This window comes from Suricata suricatta, chromosome 2, assembly GCF_006229205.1.
Source record: "Suricata suricatta isolate VVHF042 chromosome 2, meerkat_22Aug2017_6uvM2_HiC, whole genome shotgun sequence".
Lineage (NCBI taxonomy): Eukaryota > Metazoa > Chordata > Mammalia > Carnivora > Herpestidae > Suricata > Suricata suricatta.
The window spans coordinates 45,502,525-45,521,465 of record NC_043701.1 but is presented as its reverse complement, the minus strand read 5'-3'; the positions used below and the strand labels follow the sequence as shown (position 1 = coordinate 45,521,465).

General features: G+C 39.7%; 1 protein-coding gene across 3 annotated transcripts in view; it reads left to right on the top strand.

Annotated features, from left to right (window-relative positions):
* Window positions 1-18,941, top strand: part of PLEKHA8 (pleckstrin homology domain containing A8) — a 56,373-nt gene that overhangs the window by 26,548 nt on the left and 10,884 nt on the right. For 2 of the 3 annotated variants that reach the window (XM_029925695.1, XM_029925704.1), the window contains 9 exons: window positions 539-663; window positions 3,799-3,957; window positions 4,958-4,998; window positions 6,468-6,625; window positions 8,460-8,616; window positions 8,989-9,074; window positions 12,926-12,984; window positions 13,552-13,682; window positions 14,338-14,408. In XM_029925695.1, the coding sequence (XP_029781555.1) occupies window positions 539-663; window positions 3,799-3,957; window positions 4,958-4,998; window positions 6,468-6,625; window positions 8,460-8,616; window positions 8,989-9,074; window positions 12,926-12,984; window positions 13,552-13,682; window positions 14,338-14,408 (987 nt within the window). Of the gene's footprint in view, window positions 1-538; window positions 664-2,920; window positions 3,001-3,798; window positions 3,958-4,957; window positions 4,999-6,467; window positions 6,626-8,459; window positions 8,617-8,988; window positions 9,075-12,925; window positions 12,985-13,551; window positions 13,683-14,337; window positions 14,409-18,941 lie in introns of those variants that run through there. The other variant, XM_029925714.1, reaches the window with a different exon arrangement.

Below are 18,941 nucleotides of genomic sequence, written 5' to 3'. Positions count from 1 at the left end.
AGCCCTCAGCGCCAGAGCAGCTGGAGCGCTGTGCTAATGAAGGTGCAGCAGGTGCACAGAGGGTGCCATTAGCCTTGACGAGTGGCATGCTGAACCAGTTCTGCGAATTAACAAGCCATCTTATTAGTGGTAATTGCACGTAACAGAACAGCTTCCCAGTTTTGAGCACTGTTAGCAGGTAGATAGCTATGACCCCATTTTGCAGATAGGAAAAACTGTATAGCACATGACACCAAAACTCTGAACCCTTGACTCTGCCTTCATTTGTGACATGAAGGGATAAAAAGTATGACGTGTCTTTCTTCCTGTACCGGTGATCATTCACTAGTACATTGGCCCAGCAAATAATACAGATTACAGAAGACCAGAAATCTTTTTTCTGTTTCTCTTGCCCCCATATCTTCACATACACCCCATCTATAACCCATGCCATAAACATCTGACTTTAGATATCAGTTCTGTATTCCACTCAATGGTATGCTAACTATACATTGTTTATTCATCCTGGTAATTACATTATCATCGTTTTGTTATTTAGAGTTTGCTGAAAACACTGAAAACTTGAAAACCAAAATGTCGGAACTAAGACTCTACTGTGACCTCCTTGTTCAGCAAGTAGATAAAACAAAAGAAGTGACCACAACTGGTGTGTCCAATTCTGAGGTAAAATATTACTTGTCTTAGCCACGTGAAAAGTAGTGCCAGATGGTGCTTACTGGTAACGCTTAACTCTCACACCATCCCTGACTATGTTGGAATTTACCATTTTTCAGAGGAAAAAAGTAACAAAATTCAACAGAGAAGAAATGCGTGCATTTCAGCATATGGAAGCATATAGTTTTCCTTCACAGAATGAATTCAGGATTAGTTGATACTGTTAGGAACCTTTCACATTAGTGCTGGTGTACTAAAACCTGCTGCTCCCCATTTGCATAACTTTTTAAAATACAGCCTCTCCTGTCCAGCACAGCTACTTCTATAGGGGTGGCTGTTAACATGCCAGCATCATGTTTTCCAGTAATGTGTATCTGTCACCTTTGATGAGACTAACAAGATTTTATTTTATTTTTTATTTTATATTTTATTATTTTGCATATAGCATATGCAACTATTCCCAACATGGGGCTTGAACTCACGACCCAGAGATCAAGAGTTGCATGCTCTGCGGACTAAGCCAGCCAGGTACCCCATAACAGGATTTTATTGGTGAAATAGTAATTGTGCTTTAATATAGACCAGTGCTTTCAAAGATGGAGGCACAGCTTTTTCCTCTGTCCATTGTCAGTAAGGATTGTGATTTTTCTTAATGTTTATTAATAAAGCTGTGATTCATTCATCCTAAAAATATATTAAAAGATCTGTCTGCTGTTGTGTACTGAATGGCTCACGCTACCCACAGAGGGTCTCTGTTCTGAATAACAATGCCTACAAAATGAAGAACCTGCAGATACTAATTAATGGTTTTAGTAAAACCATTATGCTACTAGTGGTATGTGTGCTTCAGTTTTTCTCAATAAGGGTGATTTAACTAATTTTCATTCACTTCCTTTTGGGTTCTGCTCTTCATTCAGCAACTTCCTGTTGTGTACCAGATGCTGTGCTGGGGGAGGGGAGGAGAGGGATACCAAAAGAACATTTCAGTCCTGCTCTTGGGACGTCAGGAGACATTTTTGGTTGTCACAACTGAAGGAGTGCTATTGGCATCTACTGCATAGAGGCCGGGGTACTGCTTAACATCCTGTGGTGAGCAGGAGAGCTCCCCCACCTTCTTCCCCCACTCCACAGATGAGCCAGCCCCTCAAGTCAGTCATGCCAAGGTAGGGAAGCCCTGGTCTAAAGGGAAGGGAAAATGTGAACATAGCAATTTTTAATTCAAGGGTGCGTTTGGAACTTACTCATGAAACTGGTTGTGATATTGCAATTTATAAGAAGTATATATTTGGTCTTCATAAGAAGTATGTATTCGGCAGAGATCCTAAAACCCTTGAAATTTCCTGTGATGAGAATGATTAAGTCGTCTTTTGTTATGTTAATGAGGTGACTTTTGGAAAATGCCTAAGCCAGAGGGCTGCTTGACGTAGGACCCAACCATATAAGAGGGTTCAGACCCACTCACCTACCCCCAGCCTCATCTCCCGGGAAGGAAGAGGGGCTGAATATTGAGTTTAATCTCAAGTGGCCAAGGATTCCATTGGTATGTCTATGAATGAAGTTTCCATAGCCCAAAGAACAGGGCCCAGAGAGCCCCTACATTGGTGAACACATGAAAATTCAGGGAAAGTGATTAGAGAGCTTGGAAGTTCTGAGCCTGTGCCCAGGTGCCTTGTCCTATGCATGTTTCTGGGTTGTATCCTTTTCCAATAAACTGGCAATCCAGTGAGTAAAATGTTCTCTGAGATCTGTAAGCAGCTCTAGCAAATGAATCAACTGAAAGGAGGAGGTGGAAACTCCAGTCTGTAGCAGGTCAGTCAGAAGCACAGGTGACAAGCTGGACTTGACATTGGAGTCTGAAGTGAGGGGTGGGGAGCAGCCCTGTGGGACTGAGTCCTTAACCTGTGAAATCTGACACTTGTCTTCACGTCGATAGTGTCACAATTTAGTTAAATTGTAGACACCCAACTGCTGTCAGAGATTCACTTGGTGGTATGAGAAAACCCATGCATCATAATCAATGTCAGAATCCCAGGGGTCCACAACCAGTAACATCACCTGCTAGCTTGTTAGAAATACAAAATTGAAGGAAATATAGGGGCCATTCTTAAAGAGAAAAATTCAACTGAGTCAATTTTTAAAATCTTATTGGCTTTATTTAGCAGCTCATGAATCGGGCAGCATCCCAACTAGCAGATAGAAAGGAGTTCTGAAAAGCTGTACAAGGCTAGAGATTTTTCTAGACCAAAGTGATCAGGAACAAGGAAGTTCTACTGGGCATTTGCTGATTGGTTAAAGCAGGGTTACTTTCCTCATGTGGAGCAAAGGGACATTTTGGAGCTGGATCAGGTAACTTGTGCTGATTGGTTGACCCTAGGCCTGCCTTGTCTAGGACAACCAGGCATAGAAACTGAAGTTTTTGGCTCACTAATGTGAGGCTTAGCATGAGTGACTCCATCTTGGGCCCAATCTAGTTTCTTTTATACCACTAAGATGTGTTTACTATACTCTCTATAGTCAGGGTATGGCCTCACTTTTCCTGAACAACTTACTAATACCAATATTCAGAGAAAAACACCCTGAGCAAGTAAAATAACTGGGGAAAAAAATGTTGAAAAGAATTTCAGTTGCTAAAACCTCAAACTCATCTGTACTGAAAGCCAAAAACCCCATTTGAAAGCAAACAATGAATGATTTATGGTCTCTAATGCTTCTATTCTAGAACCTCACTTTTACTCAGACAGTGGGAGACATTTCTCCATCGCTTACACTGATCTTTAGTCTGTGTGCTTCCGTTTCATGCCTTCCACCCCCTTCCATAAGACTGGAGACTCCCTGAGGGCTCTGTGCCCAGCACCTGGGACAGTGCTAGCTCCAATACTATTGAACTGAAGGAAGTTGTTGCCTTCATCTGGAGCACGGGTGTGAGTGTGAAGGGTCAGATTGAGGATCAGGCTTGTCTATGGTTAGTAGATAAAATGGACTCCTTATTTTTCTTTTGGAATTGATGTACATATTTGTCTAGCAAAGTAGGTGGTATAATATTACTATGTTGTAGATAAAAACCTCTTAACGGCATTCATTCCACAGTTGGGCTCTTTCTTTTCTGGCGAGGTAAAGGAGTCTTCCACTCTCATTGTTTCCTAGGAAGGAATTGATGTGGGAACTCTGCTGAAATCAACCTGCAATACTTTTCTGAAGACTTTGGAAGAATGCATGCAGATTGCAAACGCAGCCTTCACCTCCGAACTGCTCTATCGCACTCCACCAGGTTCACCGCAGCTGGCCATGCTCAAGTCCAACAAGGTAAAGGCCAGCTCAGGTTGGCTGCAGGAGGGCATGAGGGAAAGTTAAGAAGTGATACAGTGAACAATGTTACCCATCTCCCTTTAGTGACTGAGAAAGACATTTTTTTAGTAGACTTCCCTTTATATTCAGTTACATATTTCGGTCCTCAGTCCCCATATCCATTTATTTTTCACAGTTACCACCTAAGCCTGTCTCTAATGTAGCTAGCCTCTTTTCAAGCCTCCTTGTCCAGTGAATCTTGCCAAGATTGGTGCTTGCCTTCTAACTAGTTGCCTTCAGCCTGACCTTCCAGGCAGTCGATGGTATTTCCATTCATGCAGTGTAAACTGGACCACTTTACCCTCAACCACTTCATGCCATCCTCCTTGCCAAAGGTTAAAGTCAGAACTTCTTGACCCCTTCCCACACTTCCAGCTTCTTTGTCATTAGCTGGCTGAACATACTAACAACATATATCCCCCCTGACACCTTTGTACCATTTCCCAGTGTGAAGAATGCTGTTCTTTCTCATTTATCTTTCCCTGGTTAGCACTTCCTCATCCTTCAAGATTTAATCTCTCCTTCCCTGAATCCCTAAATTGGGCTAGGAGCTCCTCCTCTGTGCATCCCCCTATTTTAACATTACTCTGTACTGAAATTACCTTGTATTGAAATTACCTTAAGGGTAGGAACCTCCATACTGTTTATACTTTTAGTATTAGAAACTGCTGCATCATAATCTTAATTATGAGAAAGCCAACCACAGAAGTTTGGCTATGGTAATTAGATCCTTCAAAAGACCTATCTTCCTTTTCCTTAGAAATTTGGGTACATTTATTTGAAAAAATACAAAGGACTGGTTGAGATCAATGACTCCCTTTTGGGAACAATCTAAGATTGTTCCTGTTGAGTAAAGCAGTTATGTTATGGTCATATTTACCACTTTTATATGTGATAAGACTCTGAATATGCTCTGTTGGAAGTTTAACATGAAGGTTTTTTTTTTCTTCTTTTAAAGATGAAACATCCTATTATACCGATTCATAATTCACTGGAAAGGTACAGTAACTCTTGGTGTTTTCTTCTTCCTGAAAATAAAAAATAATTTTTTATTGTTTGTTTTAAAAAACTAAAAATATTTTGCTCATGATTTGGGGTGGTACCAGAAAGAAACAGTATCAGATCTTTCACTTTCACTCAGCACTGACTCCCCTGGAAGATGTTTGCATTTTCCCTCATCTGTGGAGGAATCTGCCCTCCACAGGTTGTAACTTTTCATCTCTCTAATGTGCCGAGGGCTGGAGCTGCCTGTCTCGTGGAGGAGCCAGCCATTGACTTCAGTGTGCTTTTATCCAGAAAAGACAGTATGATTTTGTGTTATTTAAAAGTAAAAATCTTAGGTAGCTTTACAGGTTGAATAAAAAACTTAATATAAAAATCTAAACTATTCCTCTAACTGCTCCTTCAATTTTAGAAAGAAAGTACGCATTTCCATAGTTGTATTCTTATTATTTGGGGTCTTTATTCAGTTATTACTTTATATAAGCATTCTTGTATTTTGACTTACTCCATCCATATGTTTATCCCTTCAAATTACTATTTAACAATTCATCTTTGTATAGTATTATTTGCTTTAGTACAAGGATCATTCCAATTTGGTTAACATTTTTTTTTTCTCATTCTAGATATTTTTACCAAGAATATCTTTGTAGATTTTTTGTGTGTGACATTTCCTTAATATACTCCTACATTTTTAATTGCTAAGTTGAAATCCAGCATTTCTTTAGAAAATAAGTACTTTTCCTGGAATTACCATATAGCTTGGACCCTTTCTCTTTGTTTTTATTAGAGGGAAATAACTTTGTTCTTATTTGGCTAGATTCAGTCACTTACCGTAAGATGATATGGTTGGCCCTTTAACAGAATCAGCTCTTCCACTTCCATGTTAAATACCTTTCCTGTTACCCCTAGAGAGCAACCGATCCTCAGGATGTACCCTGTGTTCTGGTTTTTTTTTCTGTCAGACATAACTTTTTAGGGAGTATTCTCCCCTGACCACAGCACATAGGTCCACAGCTAACTGCTAGGCAAACGCATATGAGTGGCCACTGATTTTGAGAGCTCAAGAGAGAGAAAAAACTTCCCAGGGAGAAGCTGAGAAGAGCTAGTAAACTGTTAAACGTGTCCATGTAGAAAACGGATTAAAAACCAAAGAGCTGTCAATGACTGTTTCCTGCCGCTCTTGGGGAGCAGGAAGTGTGAATCAACTGAGGGCCCCTGAGAAGCCAGGAGTGGCTCTTTGATTTCAGACCTCCAGTTGGCAGACAGGCCTGTTCCCCATCACGGGCACATGCCTGCCTCAGAGGCAGGAGGCTGATTTAACAATAGTGGTTTCTTCTCACTGTTAAAAGTAGTTGTTGCTTGTGAACCCTTTCTCTTTTTGTTTTTAAAAGGAGATCAACCTGGGCAGTCTATTTAAGACCAAATAATTGGACTTTGTGGCTTTTTTCCTTATAAAAATTTTTCAGGCAAATGGAGTTAAACAATTGTGAAAATGGATCTTTACATATGGAAATAAATGATGATGAAGAAATCCTAATGAAAAATAAGAGCTCCTTATGTTTGAAACCTGCAGAGAGAGATTGCAGCATATCGAGTGAAGAAAATACAGATGAAAATATGACAGGTGAAAACAGAAGTAAAGTCTGAAGCAAACCATTGAACAGTAGGATCTCAGGAGTTTGATTCTTTATCTTGGCCTCAAGACAGTGTGCTAGGAGAGCGGAAGGCAGACCTTAGCTGGGTAACACAGGTCACTGGACAATGCTGTGCTGTCCCATCTGACCCAGGGTTGAAAAGGCAGAACGAAGAGAATTTTCCCTCTCACTGTTCTTATCTGTGATGTTCGTGGGCTGCAGTGAGCAGCAGCTGGCTGTGCTGACTTTAGAGAAGATGAGTATTTCACTGGTCCTCTACCCTAAATCTCAAGATCCTTTGAACTTTAGCTGTGATGTCAGACTTAACAGAGTGTAAAGTTCCAGCAGTTCAGGTTGCTGTCCTCCTGGCTGCTGGGAAGGCCTGGGGGTATCACCATCCCCAGCCACCAGCATGTTCTCACCCAGCCCTCTCTGTGTCCATCAGGCCAGAGTCCCACACTTCAGTCACAGCTTGTAGTTATGCTGCCCTTTCAAATTTGCCGATTCCCTTGGCTCTGACCACTAAACCAACTTCAGATCAGTCCAACACAGCTGTATTAGAGCTTTTAATTGTGTTGTAAGTGTTTAATAAATATTTTGAAAATAAAATTTTAAATAAGTTTTTTGTATATCTCCCCTGAAATAAAAAAGACCTTGTTTTTTCCAGATGAGTTGGGGACAGAGAAGGTGCATTTTCATAGCTAATAATCTGATAATTTCATAGTCATCCACACATTGCTGATGTCTTATCCCTTGACTAAATAAATAATAAAGACAGGAGAGTTTCTATGGAAGCACTACTGTAATTTATTTCACCCAATAATTTTACTTCTAGAAATTTGTCTTCAGGGATAGTCAAGTTTAAGGACAGATATCTGTGGACAGGGATGTTCTTTATGACATTACAATGTTCTTTATGACATTATAAAGTCACTGCAGACACTGAATTAATAAATACCGAATCATTGCTCCAGGGGAAATACAAAGTTAGGTTCCTGCAAACGTCTGTTCACATTTTGGTCAATGTGTATAGCCTCGTTTTATGTGTTTCTGTTTAAAGATACCTTACTTAATATGTATTGTCGATTCATTAACATTGAACCCATGGCCAACAGTATAATGGCAGTACTTCATTCATGGCTGAATGGAGCTCACCTGACACATGTATGTTCTCCGTCAGGCCCATTACAGCGCTCCTACACTTAGGAACACTAGACAGCACTGCACTTGGGGGTCCTTGCAGAGCGTGACCCCATATAAACACACTCGTGTATGGTGTGAGAAATGAAGCAAGAAGGCAGATTGTCACCTTGGTTGATCTCAGCAGGGAACGTGTATATCAGGCACCTCAAATTTTTCACCACCGTACACATGTCTACAAATGACTGCAAAAGTGCCACAAGCATTGGTTTTAGGATCACCAATAAACTTTAGCAAGAAGACAAATTCACAAATACAGAATACACTAATAATGAGGATCAACCGTATTTATAATAAGTGAAATTTTAGAAGCCACCTAAGTGCCCTCCGCGTGAGCTTGATGCAGCATTATATGGTCATTAAAGTGGTATTTTAAAATGATTGAATGATAATGAAAATATTCATGATAAACTGTTGAGTGAAAACAGTTTACAAACCTACATGTATTTAAACCCATGTTTGTTCATGCGTGTGTGTGTGTGTGTGTGTGTGTGTGTGTGTAGTATTTCACTAATTTTTATTTCTGTATATTTTTCTGTGTCTCAGAAATATTCAACAATGAATGTATGTTAATTTTTATAATAAATAAATAATAGGCTAGTAATCAGTATTTCCTGTTTGCAGTCCAAGGTGAGATCATGAAGGAAGGAGGGAACAGCCTGGAAAACCATGCCAGCAGCTTGGCACAGCCTGGATCAGACTCCTCAAGTAGCTCTCCAGAATCGCCCTGGGAAGAAGGCCAAGAAGTTATCCCGACTTTCTTTAGTACCATGAATACCAGGTATTCCGTACTTCCTAAGATCGCTGACAGTTGAACACCAGCCTTCCTTCTGGAAAATCAGTCCTGGTGATGGCATACTGTAACAGAATAGAGGAGATGGTCTCCCATGGATGTGCTTTTCCCCTTACCCTGTCTGAGTGGGTAAGAAGTTGGATTGTGAGACTAACTCTGTGAACAAATTTTACTTGCTTTCGTAGACTGGTTTTGGAAAATGCTTTTATTGAAGCATTTTATAGCAGAAAAACAGTCACTGAAATCAAGCCAAATGACTTGCCCTATAGAGGGGCAGCTGTTTTCATGGCTACCTCTGAATTGCAGAGAATGCTAATGTTCTATTTTCAATCTTTCCTCCACTGCCACCAAATTGTTTAGCTTTAGTGACATTGAACTTCTGGAAGACAGTGGCATTCCCACAGAAGCATTCTTGGCATCATGCTATGCTGTGGTTCCAGTATTAGGTAAGGTTACTGCATTTGTCATGAATTCATTAGTCTTGGAATCTGTCTCACTGCTGCTGTTTTACAGTAGAAATGTCCTGAACTGTATGTACAATGAAGTGAACCTTCTTAGCTGTCTCTGCATGTCACCAGCCACATACAGTTGAAACAGTACTGTCTTGAGCATTATTACACATTTCCATTTTATTCCTACTTATGATCAAACATTGACCACAGAGAAAGTGTAAGGAAAAAAAGGAATTTTGTGTTCCAAAAATCATTTTTAAAAGCAAGAGTGGAAGTAGTTGAGGAACAGATCTTTAAATCCATTGGTACAATGAAAAAAATTTTACCAGTTAAAACATTTTTTTTCAAGAACTTAAAAATTGTATATATAAATTTAAGTCCAAATTACATTTACTCTTTATATAGAGCCGGTAGAACCAGGAATCACTAACATGTTGGAATTTGCTTCATGACCTACTTAGCAATGCATCTTTTTAATTCATTTTTTGAAATTTTATGTATCTTTTTTGCAATTGAGATAGAACTTAAGTAGAACTTACGTGTTATGATTCAGTGATTTTTAACAAACATACCTATCCCTGTATAATCCATATCCCGATCAAGACTGGAATGTCTTCATCAGCCCAAGGCAACCGTTTTATTCATTTCTGTCACCATAGATTAGTTCTGCTCGTCTTTTCTAAAACCTCATGTAAGAGGAATCGTATTATCTACTCTTTTGAGTCTGTTTTTTTTTTTCCTCTGTATTATGTTTTCATCTTTATTGTTACATGTATCAGTAGTTCATTCCTTTTTATTGCTGGATTGTATACTATTAAATGAATATACCACAGTTTTTTTATTCATTCTTCTATTGATGGACATTTGCGTAGTTTCTTGTTTGGGGCTATTATAAGTGAAATCACTCTGAATATTGTGTCTGTGAGCATATTTGTTCATATCTTGAGTCAGTACCAAGGAGTAGAATTGCTGATGCGTTGGGTTCATTTGTTTAACTTTATAAAAAGTGATTGCACAATTATACACTTCCAAGAGCAATGTAGGAGTATTCTGGTTGCTTCCCATCTTCACAAACAACTTGATGGTGTTGGGAGTTTTTGGTTCTGGCTTTTCCGTTGAGTGTTTAGTGATATACCAGTGGCTTTAACTTGTGTTGGGGAGGATGAAATTTTCTGTCCTTCAGCATCCTTCTAGCTGGTCCAAAAATCAGATTGATATGAGACAGAGTAACTGGAGAAAATCAAATGTAATTCCATACATATGGAGAATCCACACAGACTTGAAATTTCAAAGACAGCATGAGACTTACATGACGTCCTGACCTAAGGAAAGGGGCAACGGTCTGGGGATGGGATACAAAACAGAGGAACATTGGTAGGAAGGTTAGAGGAGATGGTTGGAAAACCAAGGCTGCCCTGTTATGCAGATAAGTTTCTTAGGTAAAGAGGAATCTGCTAATTACTCTCTTCCTGGGACAGGCTTTCCTTTCCAATGCAAATTTAGGCAGTCTTGGGGAAAGTAAAGAATTTTTCCTGAATCTGCTGGGTTTTGTTTGCTTTTCACTCAAAATAATCTTCATGCTCAAAGTGGTCCATCTTGGTGTGGCCTGCCCTTGACCTCTACACTTCCGTGATGACTAATGATGTTGAGCATTTTTTAATATAATTATTGGCCATTGCTATCTCCTTCATTGTAAAGTCTTTTCATATCTTTAATACATTTTTTTTTAAAGCTGGTTAATGTTCAGATCTCGTGGGTTGCTCAGTCGGTTAAGCATCTGACTTCTGCTCAGGTCATGATCTCACTGTCTGTGACTTTGAGCCCCACATCGGGTTCTGTGCTGAAAGCTTAGAGCCTGGGGCCTGCTTCGGATTCTGTTTCCTTCTCTCTCTGCCCCTTCCCCGCTTGTGCTCTGTCTGTCTCATAAATAAACATAAAAAAAAAGGTTTTTTTAAAGTCAGTTAATGTTTTTATACTGAGTTGTAAGCATTCATTATATATTCTCAAAAACATTTCATTGTAGACATGCATTATGAGTATTTCCCCCAGACTGTGGTTTGCCTATTTCTTTTCTTAAGGATGTCTTTGAAGAGCAGATTCTAACGTTCATGAAATCCAATGTATCTGTTTTCTTTCTTTTATATTTAGTACTTTTGGTGTCTTAAGAAATCTTTGTTTACTTCCAAGGTCATGAAGATATTCTCCTGTGTTTTTTATACCCTTTACTTTTGATTTTATGTTTACATTTATACATCTCGGACTTAGTTTTTGTATATGGTATAAGGTAGGGTTTCTGGCTGTTCCAAAACCATTTCTTGTAAAAACATTATTTTCTCTCTTACATTATTTTGACAGCTTTGTTGAAAATCAATGGACCTTTAAGGTGTAGGAGTATTTTTGTACTCTCTTCTGTTCCAGTGATCTGTTTATTTTTGCTTATGCTAACCCTTGTATTATCTTAATTACTCTACCTTTATATTAAAGCTTGAAATCAGATGGTGTAAGTCTTCCAACTTTATTACTCTTTTTCAAGATTGTTTTGGCAATTCTAGGTCCTTTGCATGTCCATATGAATTTTAGCTTTTCAAAAGGATTTTAAGATCATATTGAATCTGTACACCAATTAGGAGGAAATTTACATTTTAAACAACTTTGAGTCTTCTAATCTGGAAGCATGCTGTATCTCTCTACTTAAGTCTTTATTTTCATGATGTTTTGTATAGTTTTTAGTATAGAGGCCTTATGCATTTTTGTTAGGAATAAATTTTAGAGTTTTATGAGTTTTGATGCTATTGTAAAAAGTATTTTATTTTCCAATTGTTGATTGACAGCATTCAGATGCAATTGACTTTTGTGTATCGAGTAGTTTTTATAATCATGAGTGAGCTGATTTTATAGAATACATCTTCAGTGTTTACTGAAGTTATGTCCTTTTTCCTATACTTTTGTTAATATAGTGAATTACATTGTTTGGATGAATTTAAGTCTACTGTCTTGCTATTTCTGTCATCTTGCTGTTTATTTTCTATTTGTCCTATCTGTTCGTTGTTTCTTTTTTATTCCTTCCTTGAATTCTAGCCAACTAATTAATTTTTTTTTCTGTTTTATTTCCTATCTTAGCTTTTTAGCTACCTCTCTTTTTTCCTGCCTCTGCCCTCCCCCCGCCTTTTTTTGATCAATTAGGTGCTTTTTAGAATTCATTATTTTTTCTCATCTGACTTTTTAGCTTTACCCCTCCATTATTTTTTTTAGTTGCTCCTGTCCTACAGAAATATCCAAACCACATACATGATTTAAAATTTTCTGGCAACAACATTAAAATAGTAAAACAAAACAAGTAAAATGAATTTAAAGCTAATTTTAATATATTTTATATAATCTACTATATCCAAAATATTATCTTAACTTGTAATCAGTATAAAGAAATGGTTAATGAGATATTTTGCATTCTTTTTTGATACTGAATCTTTGAAATCTAGTATTTTACACTTCCAGTGCATTTCAGGTTGAAATAGCTACACTGCAAGTGCTAAGTGGCCACATATCTAGTGGCTGCCATATTGGACAGTGCAGCCATAAGGGTTACAGTATGCACTGTGAACATACGAGGTCAGCCTCACATGACAAATTAGGCCCTTGTCACAGTTACCTCAGAGCAGTGTGTAATACAGAAAGGTGATGACAGAATCCTGGAAGCCTTTGAAACTTAAATGTTTGCAAAATGATTTAAAAGCAAAAAAATAGAAGTTGTGGGGAGAAAAACAGGCTAAATTTTGTCACTATAAAAAATATTTTCCACTTGAAATAATTGCTTTTTTAAAGATGTTTTCAATCTTTTCTTCTAGACAAACTTGGCCCTACAGTGTTTGCTCCTGTTAAAATGGATCTTGTTGGAAATATTAAGGTGAATATACAAGCTTGTCTCCACAGAGACCATATATTTCTTAAGATTTACTTTCTCTGTCAGGGAGCCTGGGTGGCTCAGTCGGTTAGGTGTCGGACTATTGGTTTTAGCCCAGGTCATGATCTCATGGTTGGTGGGTTCAAGCCCCAATTTGACTCTGCACTGAGAGTATGGAGCCTGCTTGGGATTCTCTGTCTCCCTCTCTCTGTCTGCCCCTCTCCTGCTTGCTCTGTATCTCTCTCCCTGGTCTTGCTCTACCTTTAAAATAAAAAAAATTTTTTAAAAATAAATAAATATAATAATATTATTATATTATATATTATAATGTAATATTTATGTATATTACGTGTAATAATAAAGTAATAAAAATAAAAGAAAAAATAAAAATTTTAAAACAACTCTCAAAAATACCACATTACCTTGAAAACATAAGGAAAAAGGTGATAGAGACAGTTTGTTTTGATTTCTTGGAGGCCTGCTTCACAAGTTACGAGTCTCAAGATTATACTGATTTGCTGGATGGCTGCAGCATTTCTGTCTTAGCTTGCTTTCCTGCTCTTCCTGCAGAAAGTAAATCAGAAGTATATAACCAACAAGGAGGAGTTCACCACCCTCCAGAAGATAGTGCTGCACGAAGTGGAGGCGGACGTAGCCCAGGTTAGGAACTCAGCCACAGAAGCCCTCCTGTGGCTGAAGAGGTGAGACGGCTGGGATGGGGCGGCGCTTGGAACCCCGCTCAGGCGAAGTGCTGCCGGCAAAAACAGTGTCGTGCAGAGACTGCTGCTCGGGGGAGGACCTAACCCAGTAGCCTTTTCCAGAAGGCCTGATGAATCGAAAGAACACCAACTCTTTTTTTTTTTTCCCCTCCCTTCTGATGATGATGAACATTGTTAATATTAACAGTATATATATGATAAGAATCTTGTAGGATGATAGACCTTACTGATTCTAAGTCAGTGGTTCACAAACTTTGGTTGCATCCGAGGCACCTGGAGGGCTTTCTTAAGAATATGGATTGCTCCACTCCAAACTCAGACTTTCTGACTCAGTCAGTAAGCCTCGAGTGGAGGCCCAGAACTAGCATTTCCAGCAAGTTCCCAGGTGGTGCTGAAGCCACTGGTCCTGGGACCACATTTTGGAAACCACTGTTTACGTGTATCAGATGAGAAGGGTCTAGAACCAACTAAAGGGAAATGACAGGGAAGTAAATCAGAAAGGACTGCCATGTACTTACTTGACCTCTCTGTTGCTGTGTCCAAGATATTATTGAAGAAGAAGCTGATATCTGCCATTTCTTCATACCCATTCAACATAGTGGGCTGTGAAAATATTTCTTCCTCTCTTTTGTTTTAGAGGTCTCAAATTTTTGAAGGGATTTTTGACAGAAGTGAAAAATGGAGAAAAGGATATCCAGACAGCCTTGAGTAAGTATCCTTAAATTTTGATTGATCCACTGAATAAGAGGTGGAATGGAGACCCCTAGAGGAGGAGGCTGGGTATAGGGGAAATTTCTGCTTTTCCAAATTTCATTTTGTTTCTTTTCTATTTCATTATTATTGTTTGTTTCCTTTATGCTCTGTTAAAAAAAGAACCCATGAGATAGTGACCTGGTAATCTAGATCTAGCTTATTAAAAATCAGTATATCTTAAAGAAAAGCTAAATTAATGGAGAGCCGTCTCTTAATAGGAAAGCCTAATATTTTCGAGTGAATTTTTCCTAAACTAATCTTCAAATACAGTGCAGTTCTATAAAAGCAATATCCCAAGAGAAGCTGGTTTGGGGCACCATAAAAGAGAGGGCTTGGAGAACCCTGGGAATTTGCTCCAGAGGGAGGTGAAAGATGGGTCATCATCCTCATCATCATCTTGTAGTCCTCAGATGCCTCATGTTTGTAGTGGTGGACCTGACACTAAGATGAACATGGCTTTTGGTCAAAGGAGGTCATCCTGTATCCCAGCATCTGAATGCAGTGGCTGGAACATTGTAGGTGCCTAGTAAACATGGGGTGAGTGGGTAGATAGGTGGTGGATCTATCAGCTTCATTTTGGAAAACACTAAAGACTCAGAAGCATCCTCACAGTGTTCCTCACAGAGTGACTGAACTCTCACTCTTAGCCTGACGGAAGTTCTCCCAGCGTGGGCCTTGAGGCAGGAGGGGTGGGAGTGGAGATCGAGATTCCGTATATTGTTTGAAGCCCTGTATTATTTTGATGTAGAGGAGTATGTGGCCAGGCTCTAAGTAGCCTTGATTACAAATACTGAAGTGAATGAATTAGATGCTTCTGTTTGGGAAAGGGAGCCAGTGTTCACTGCAGCATTTTGTCAGTGTCAGGAGTGAGCTCTTCCTTCTGTGAATCTTCCCTCTGGGCCATGAGTCCTAAAGGATTCTGCCCCCCATGGGATTTTCTGAGGCCTTCCTATCTAGAAACTTGCTAATGTGCCATGAAACAAAAAAAAGCTGGTTTTTTTGATAATACTTAATGAAGAATTTAGACAACTTAATCCTCATAGCAATCCATTTTTACAGGTTAGGTAACCAAAATTCTGAGAGATTAAAATACATCCCAGGGCCACAAAAGATGTGGAAGCAGAATCACTTTGGGCCCACTTCCTCAAAATTCTTCATTTCCCCCGCAAAAGGTCTTCTCCACCAACCTTGGGCTGCCTGCATTTTCTGGGCTTCTCATATGTCCCTGAATCTTAGGACAGTCTATTATATTCTCCCCTGTATGTCCTGATTTCAGTACTAAAAGTATGTTCACTGTAACAATTCACGCTTCCTAACATCTATCAAACTTTATGACTTTTGGAATGATTAAGATCTTGGGCTCTCTGGATTCCACCACCTGATAGCAGCACTTGGCAATTTATTAACCTTTGTGTTTCTTGGTTTCTTCATCTATAAAATGGGAATGATGATACCATTAACCTAAAAACATTGTTGTAATGATTAAACAGGTTCATGCATACAAAAAGATGAGAAAAGTGGTAAATAATAAACTCTTAATGGAGAATAGCTTCTTTGTTTATATTTTCATCATCATGACATATGAAGTTGATAACCTGCCAGAAAATGGGGCTTATTTGTCCCAAATCAGAAATGAAAAATTTACAAAGCTCTGGTGCCAAGCCAGAAATTCCTCTCTACACTAACTTTTCACTCTGGAAATTTCACACTGGGAGGTAGGTTCCTCCACTGCAGGAAATACAAAAGCTGTGGGATTCTGCAGTGTTCCTGGTGGGCTCTGCCTGTCACATGACACTGTCCCTTTGTCATGGCTGTCTGTGTGAGGGGCCAGGGCAATGCTAACCTCATTCAGCCCTCTGCTGGAGGCGGAAGAGGACCCAACTGCTTACGGGACACACAAGTGAGGGCGCCTGGCTGGCTCAGTTGGTCAAGTGTCCAGCTTCGGCTCAGGTCATGATCTCGCGGTTTGTGGGTTCTGGCCCCGCATCAGGCTCTGTGCTAACAGCTCAGAGCCTTCAGCCTGTCTTCTGATTCTGCATCTCCCTCTCTTTCTGACCCTCCCCTGCTCGCGCTGTCTCTCTCTGTCTCTCAAAAATAAAAAAATAAATTAAACATTTTTTTAAAAATTTACTGTGTACAGGACACACAAGTGAAAAAGAGAAGCTTGGCCCTCTGGAAGTAGGGAGGAAGTTGAGAATATCCCCTTTCTGCCCTCCCGCTGCCCCTAAATCTGCCCTTTCCCCACCCTGCTTTTTGCTTGATGTGGAATCTGGGCCCGCCCGAAGAGAGGGGAGCCTAGGAAGGGAAATGCTGCTTCAAAACCAAAATAAGCTTTTCCTTCCCTCTCTTCCCCTTCAGCACTGTTTTCAATGGGAAGGAAAAGAGGGCTGTACTTTGAGATTTTCCTACTGGTGTTCAAGATTATTTCAGAGGTTTTCATGATTTAAATCATATTTTTGCTTTTAGGAATTCCCTAGTTTCCTGCTGCTATTCAGTGTGAAGAGAAAGTTCCTCTAAGCAACCCACCCTCCCCTGCAGACACGGCAGCAGCAACAAGCTCTGTGCAAACAGAGTTCGTAACAAGTGTTCACACATTCACTACTTCAAACCAATAGGCTCCTTGATGCAGATTTCTTCTGGGTTAACAGCTTCCTTTGTCGTTTTGAAAGCATTGCTTTTATAAGTAGAACTGATATCTTGTCTGAAATTTAGGAATGTAGGTAAAAGGGAGCATATATACCTATATTTATATAAGCAAATTTGCTCCCATGTTTTAAGTTCTAAAATTGAATTTGAGTGATTGTAGTAATAGCTTCTATTTATAGAGCACACAGTGTAGGAATGACACCAGGTTCTTGATAAACATTTCATTTAATCTTCCAAATTCCTCTTTTTTCTGGTGAGTAAACTGACGTCTAGAGAGGACAAATACCTTCCCTAAGGTCTCAGACCTAGATCAGTGGTTCTCAAAGTGGTCCAAGGAGAGCATCTTATTCACCTGCAAACCTATGAGAAATGCAGCCTGCCAGGCCCCACACAGCCCCTGCTGACAGCCCCAGGGAGGGGGCACACAGTCCACGTTAGCCGGTCCCTGTGTGCGTCAGTGGTGTGGGGGGTGAGCACAGCTGCCTTCCATGTTAGCAGGTCCCTCAGGTGCTTCTGGTCCATGTTAAAGTTTGGGACCTACTCATCTAGAGTGAGGACGTTGAAGGTGCCTGTCACTAGGCTATATATTGATTATTTGGGAATTCTGATTGCATCTGAGTGATTAGTAAATAAACTGAAATAAAAGTGCTGAGATTAATGCCAAAGCGCTAATTTGTTAATTTTGCCTCCTTTTCATGATAATTAGCTGGTTGTCCAATGTCAGGAATTTTTCCTAATCTAGGATCAGCAAGATAGTAGGGATAAATTAAGGATAAATCTGGACTAGTACTTGGAAATTTGAAAACACTGCTTAAGATAGGTTTTGAGGTAACTATTCATGAAACTTATATGATCTTAGAGGCCTTGAAAATGGGGGGTGATACAGGGGCGCCTGGATGGCTCACTCAGTTGAGCGTCTTGAGTTCAGCTTAGGTCATGATCTCACAGCTTTTGTGTCCAGCTCTGTGCTGACAGCTCAGCTCTGTGCTGGAGCCTGCCTCAGATTCTGTCTCCCTCGCTCTGTCCCCTACCATGCTCTATCTGTCACTCTCAAAAATAAACATTAAAAAATTTTATTTAAAAAAAAATGGGGGGGGTGATATATATAACATCCTAAACGACACAATGGAAGCCTCGACATGTATTAACTGTCCGGCAGATAGAAGCGTAGTCATTGTATTGCTGAAGTTCTGTGATCTAGAATGAGTATCCAGCATCTAGAAGGAGCCCCTTAGGCTCTATATTGTCCCCTTTTGTATTTGAACCATTACTTGGATTTCCTATCATGATGATCGGAGTGGATTATTTTGGGTGGTCTCATATCAAGAGTGGTCTTGAACCATAGATGTCCTGTGGCGTTCTCTAAAGTTCATTTTAAGGGAAGAGTTAGGTCCCCAAGGCATATATGTTGAATGGTCCACCCTATAGCTGAGCCCCTCCATTTGCAGATGCCACATCAAAACAAGCTTTTGGAAAGCCTCCTTGTAAGTAGAAGGCAGAAAAGTTGCTCTGGCATTTCATGCACCGTTGCACTGTTACCGGCTCTGCACTGTCCCATAAGCAAGACAGACTGCCGCATCCCTCACCTCGGAATGTTTCCCTAAGTGTCAGGTAGATGTGACCCAACCAAAGTCTCTAGCACAGAATAAAAATTATGTATTTAATATGAAAGGCTTTCACAGACAAGAACTGTTGTGAGAGCTAAAGTCAGAACTTATGATCTGGTATTTAGCATCAAATCATAACTTGGCTAGTTATTCTGAAAATACCTGGAATAGGAATCAAGTCCTGCCTCTCCCAAACTGCTCACAGCATGTGCCTGTCTGGAATGCCAGGCTTGGC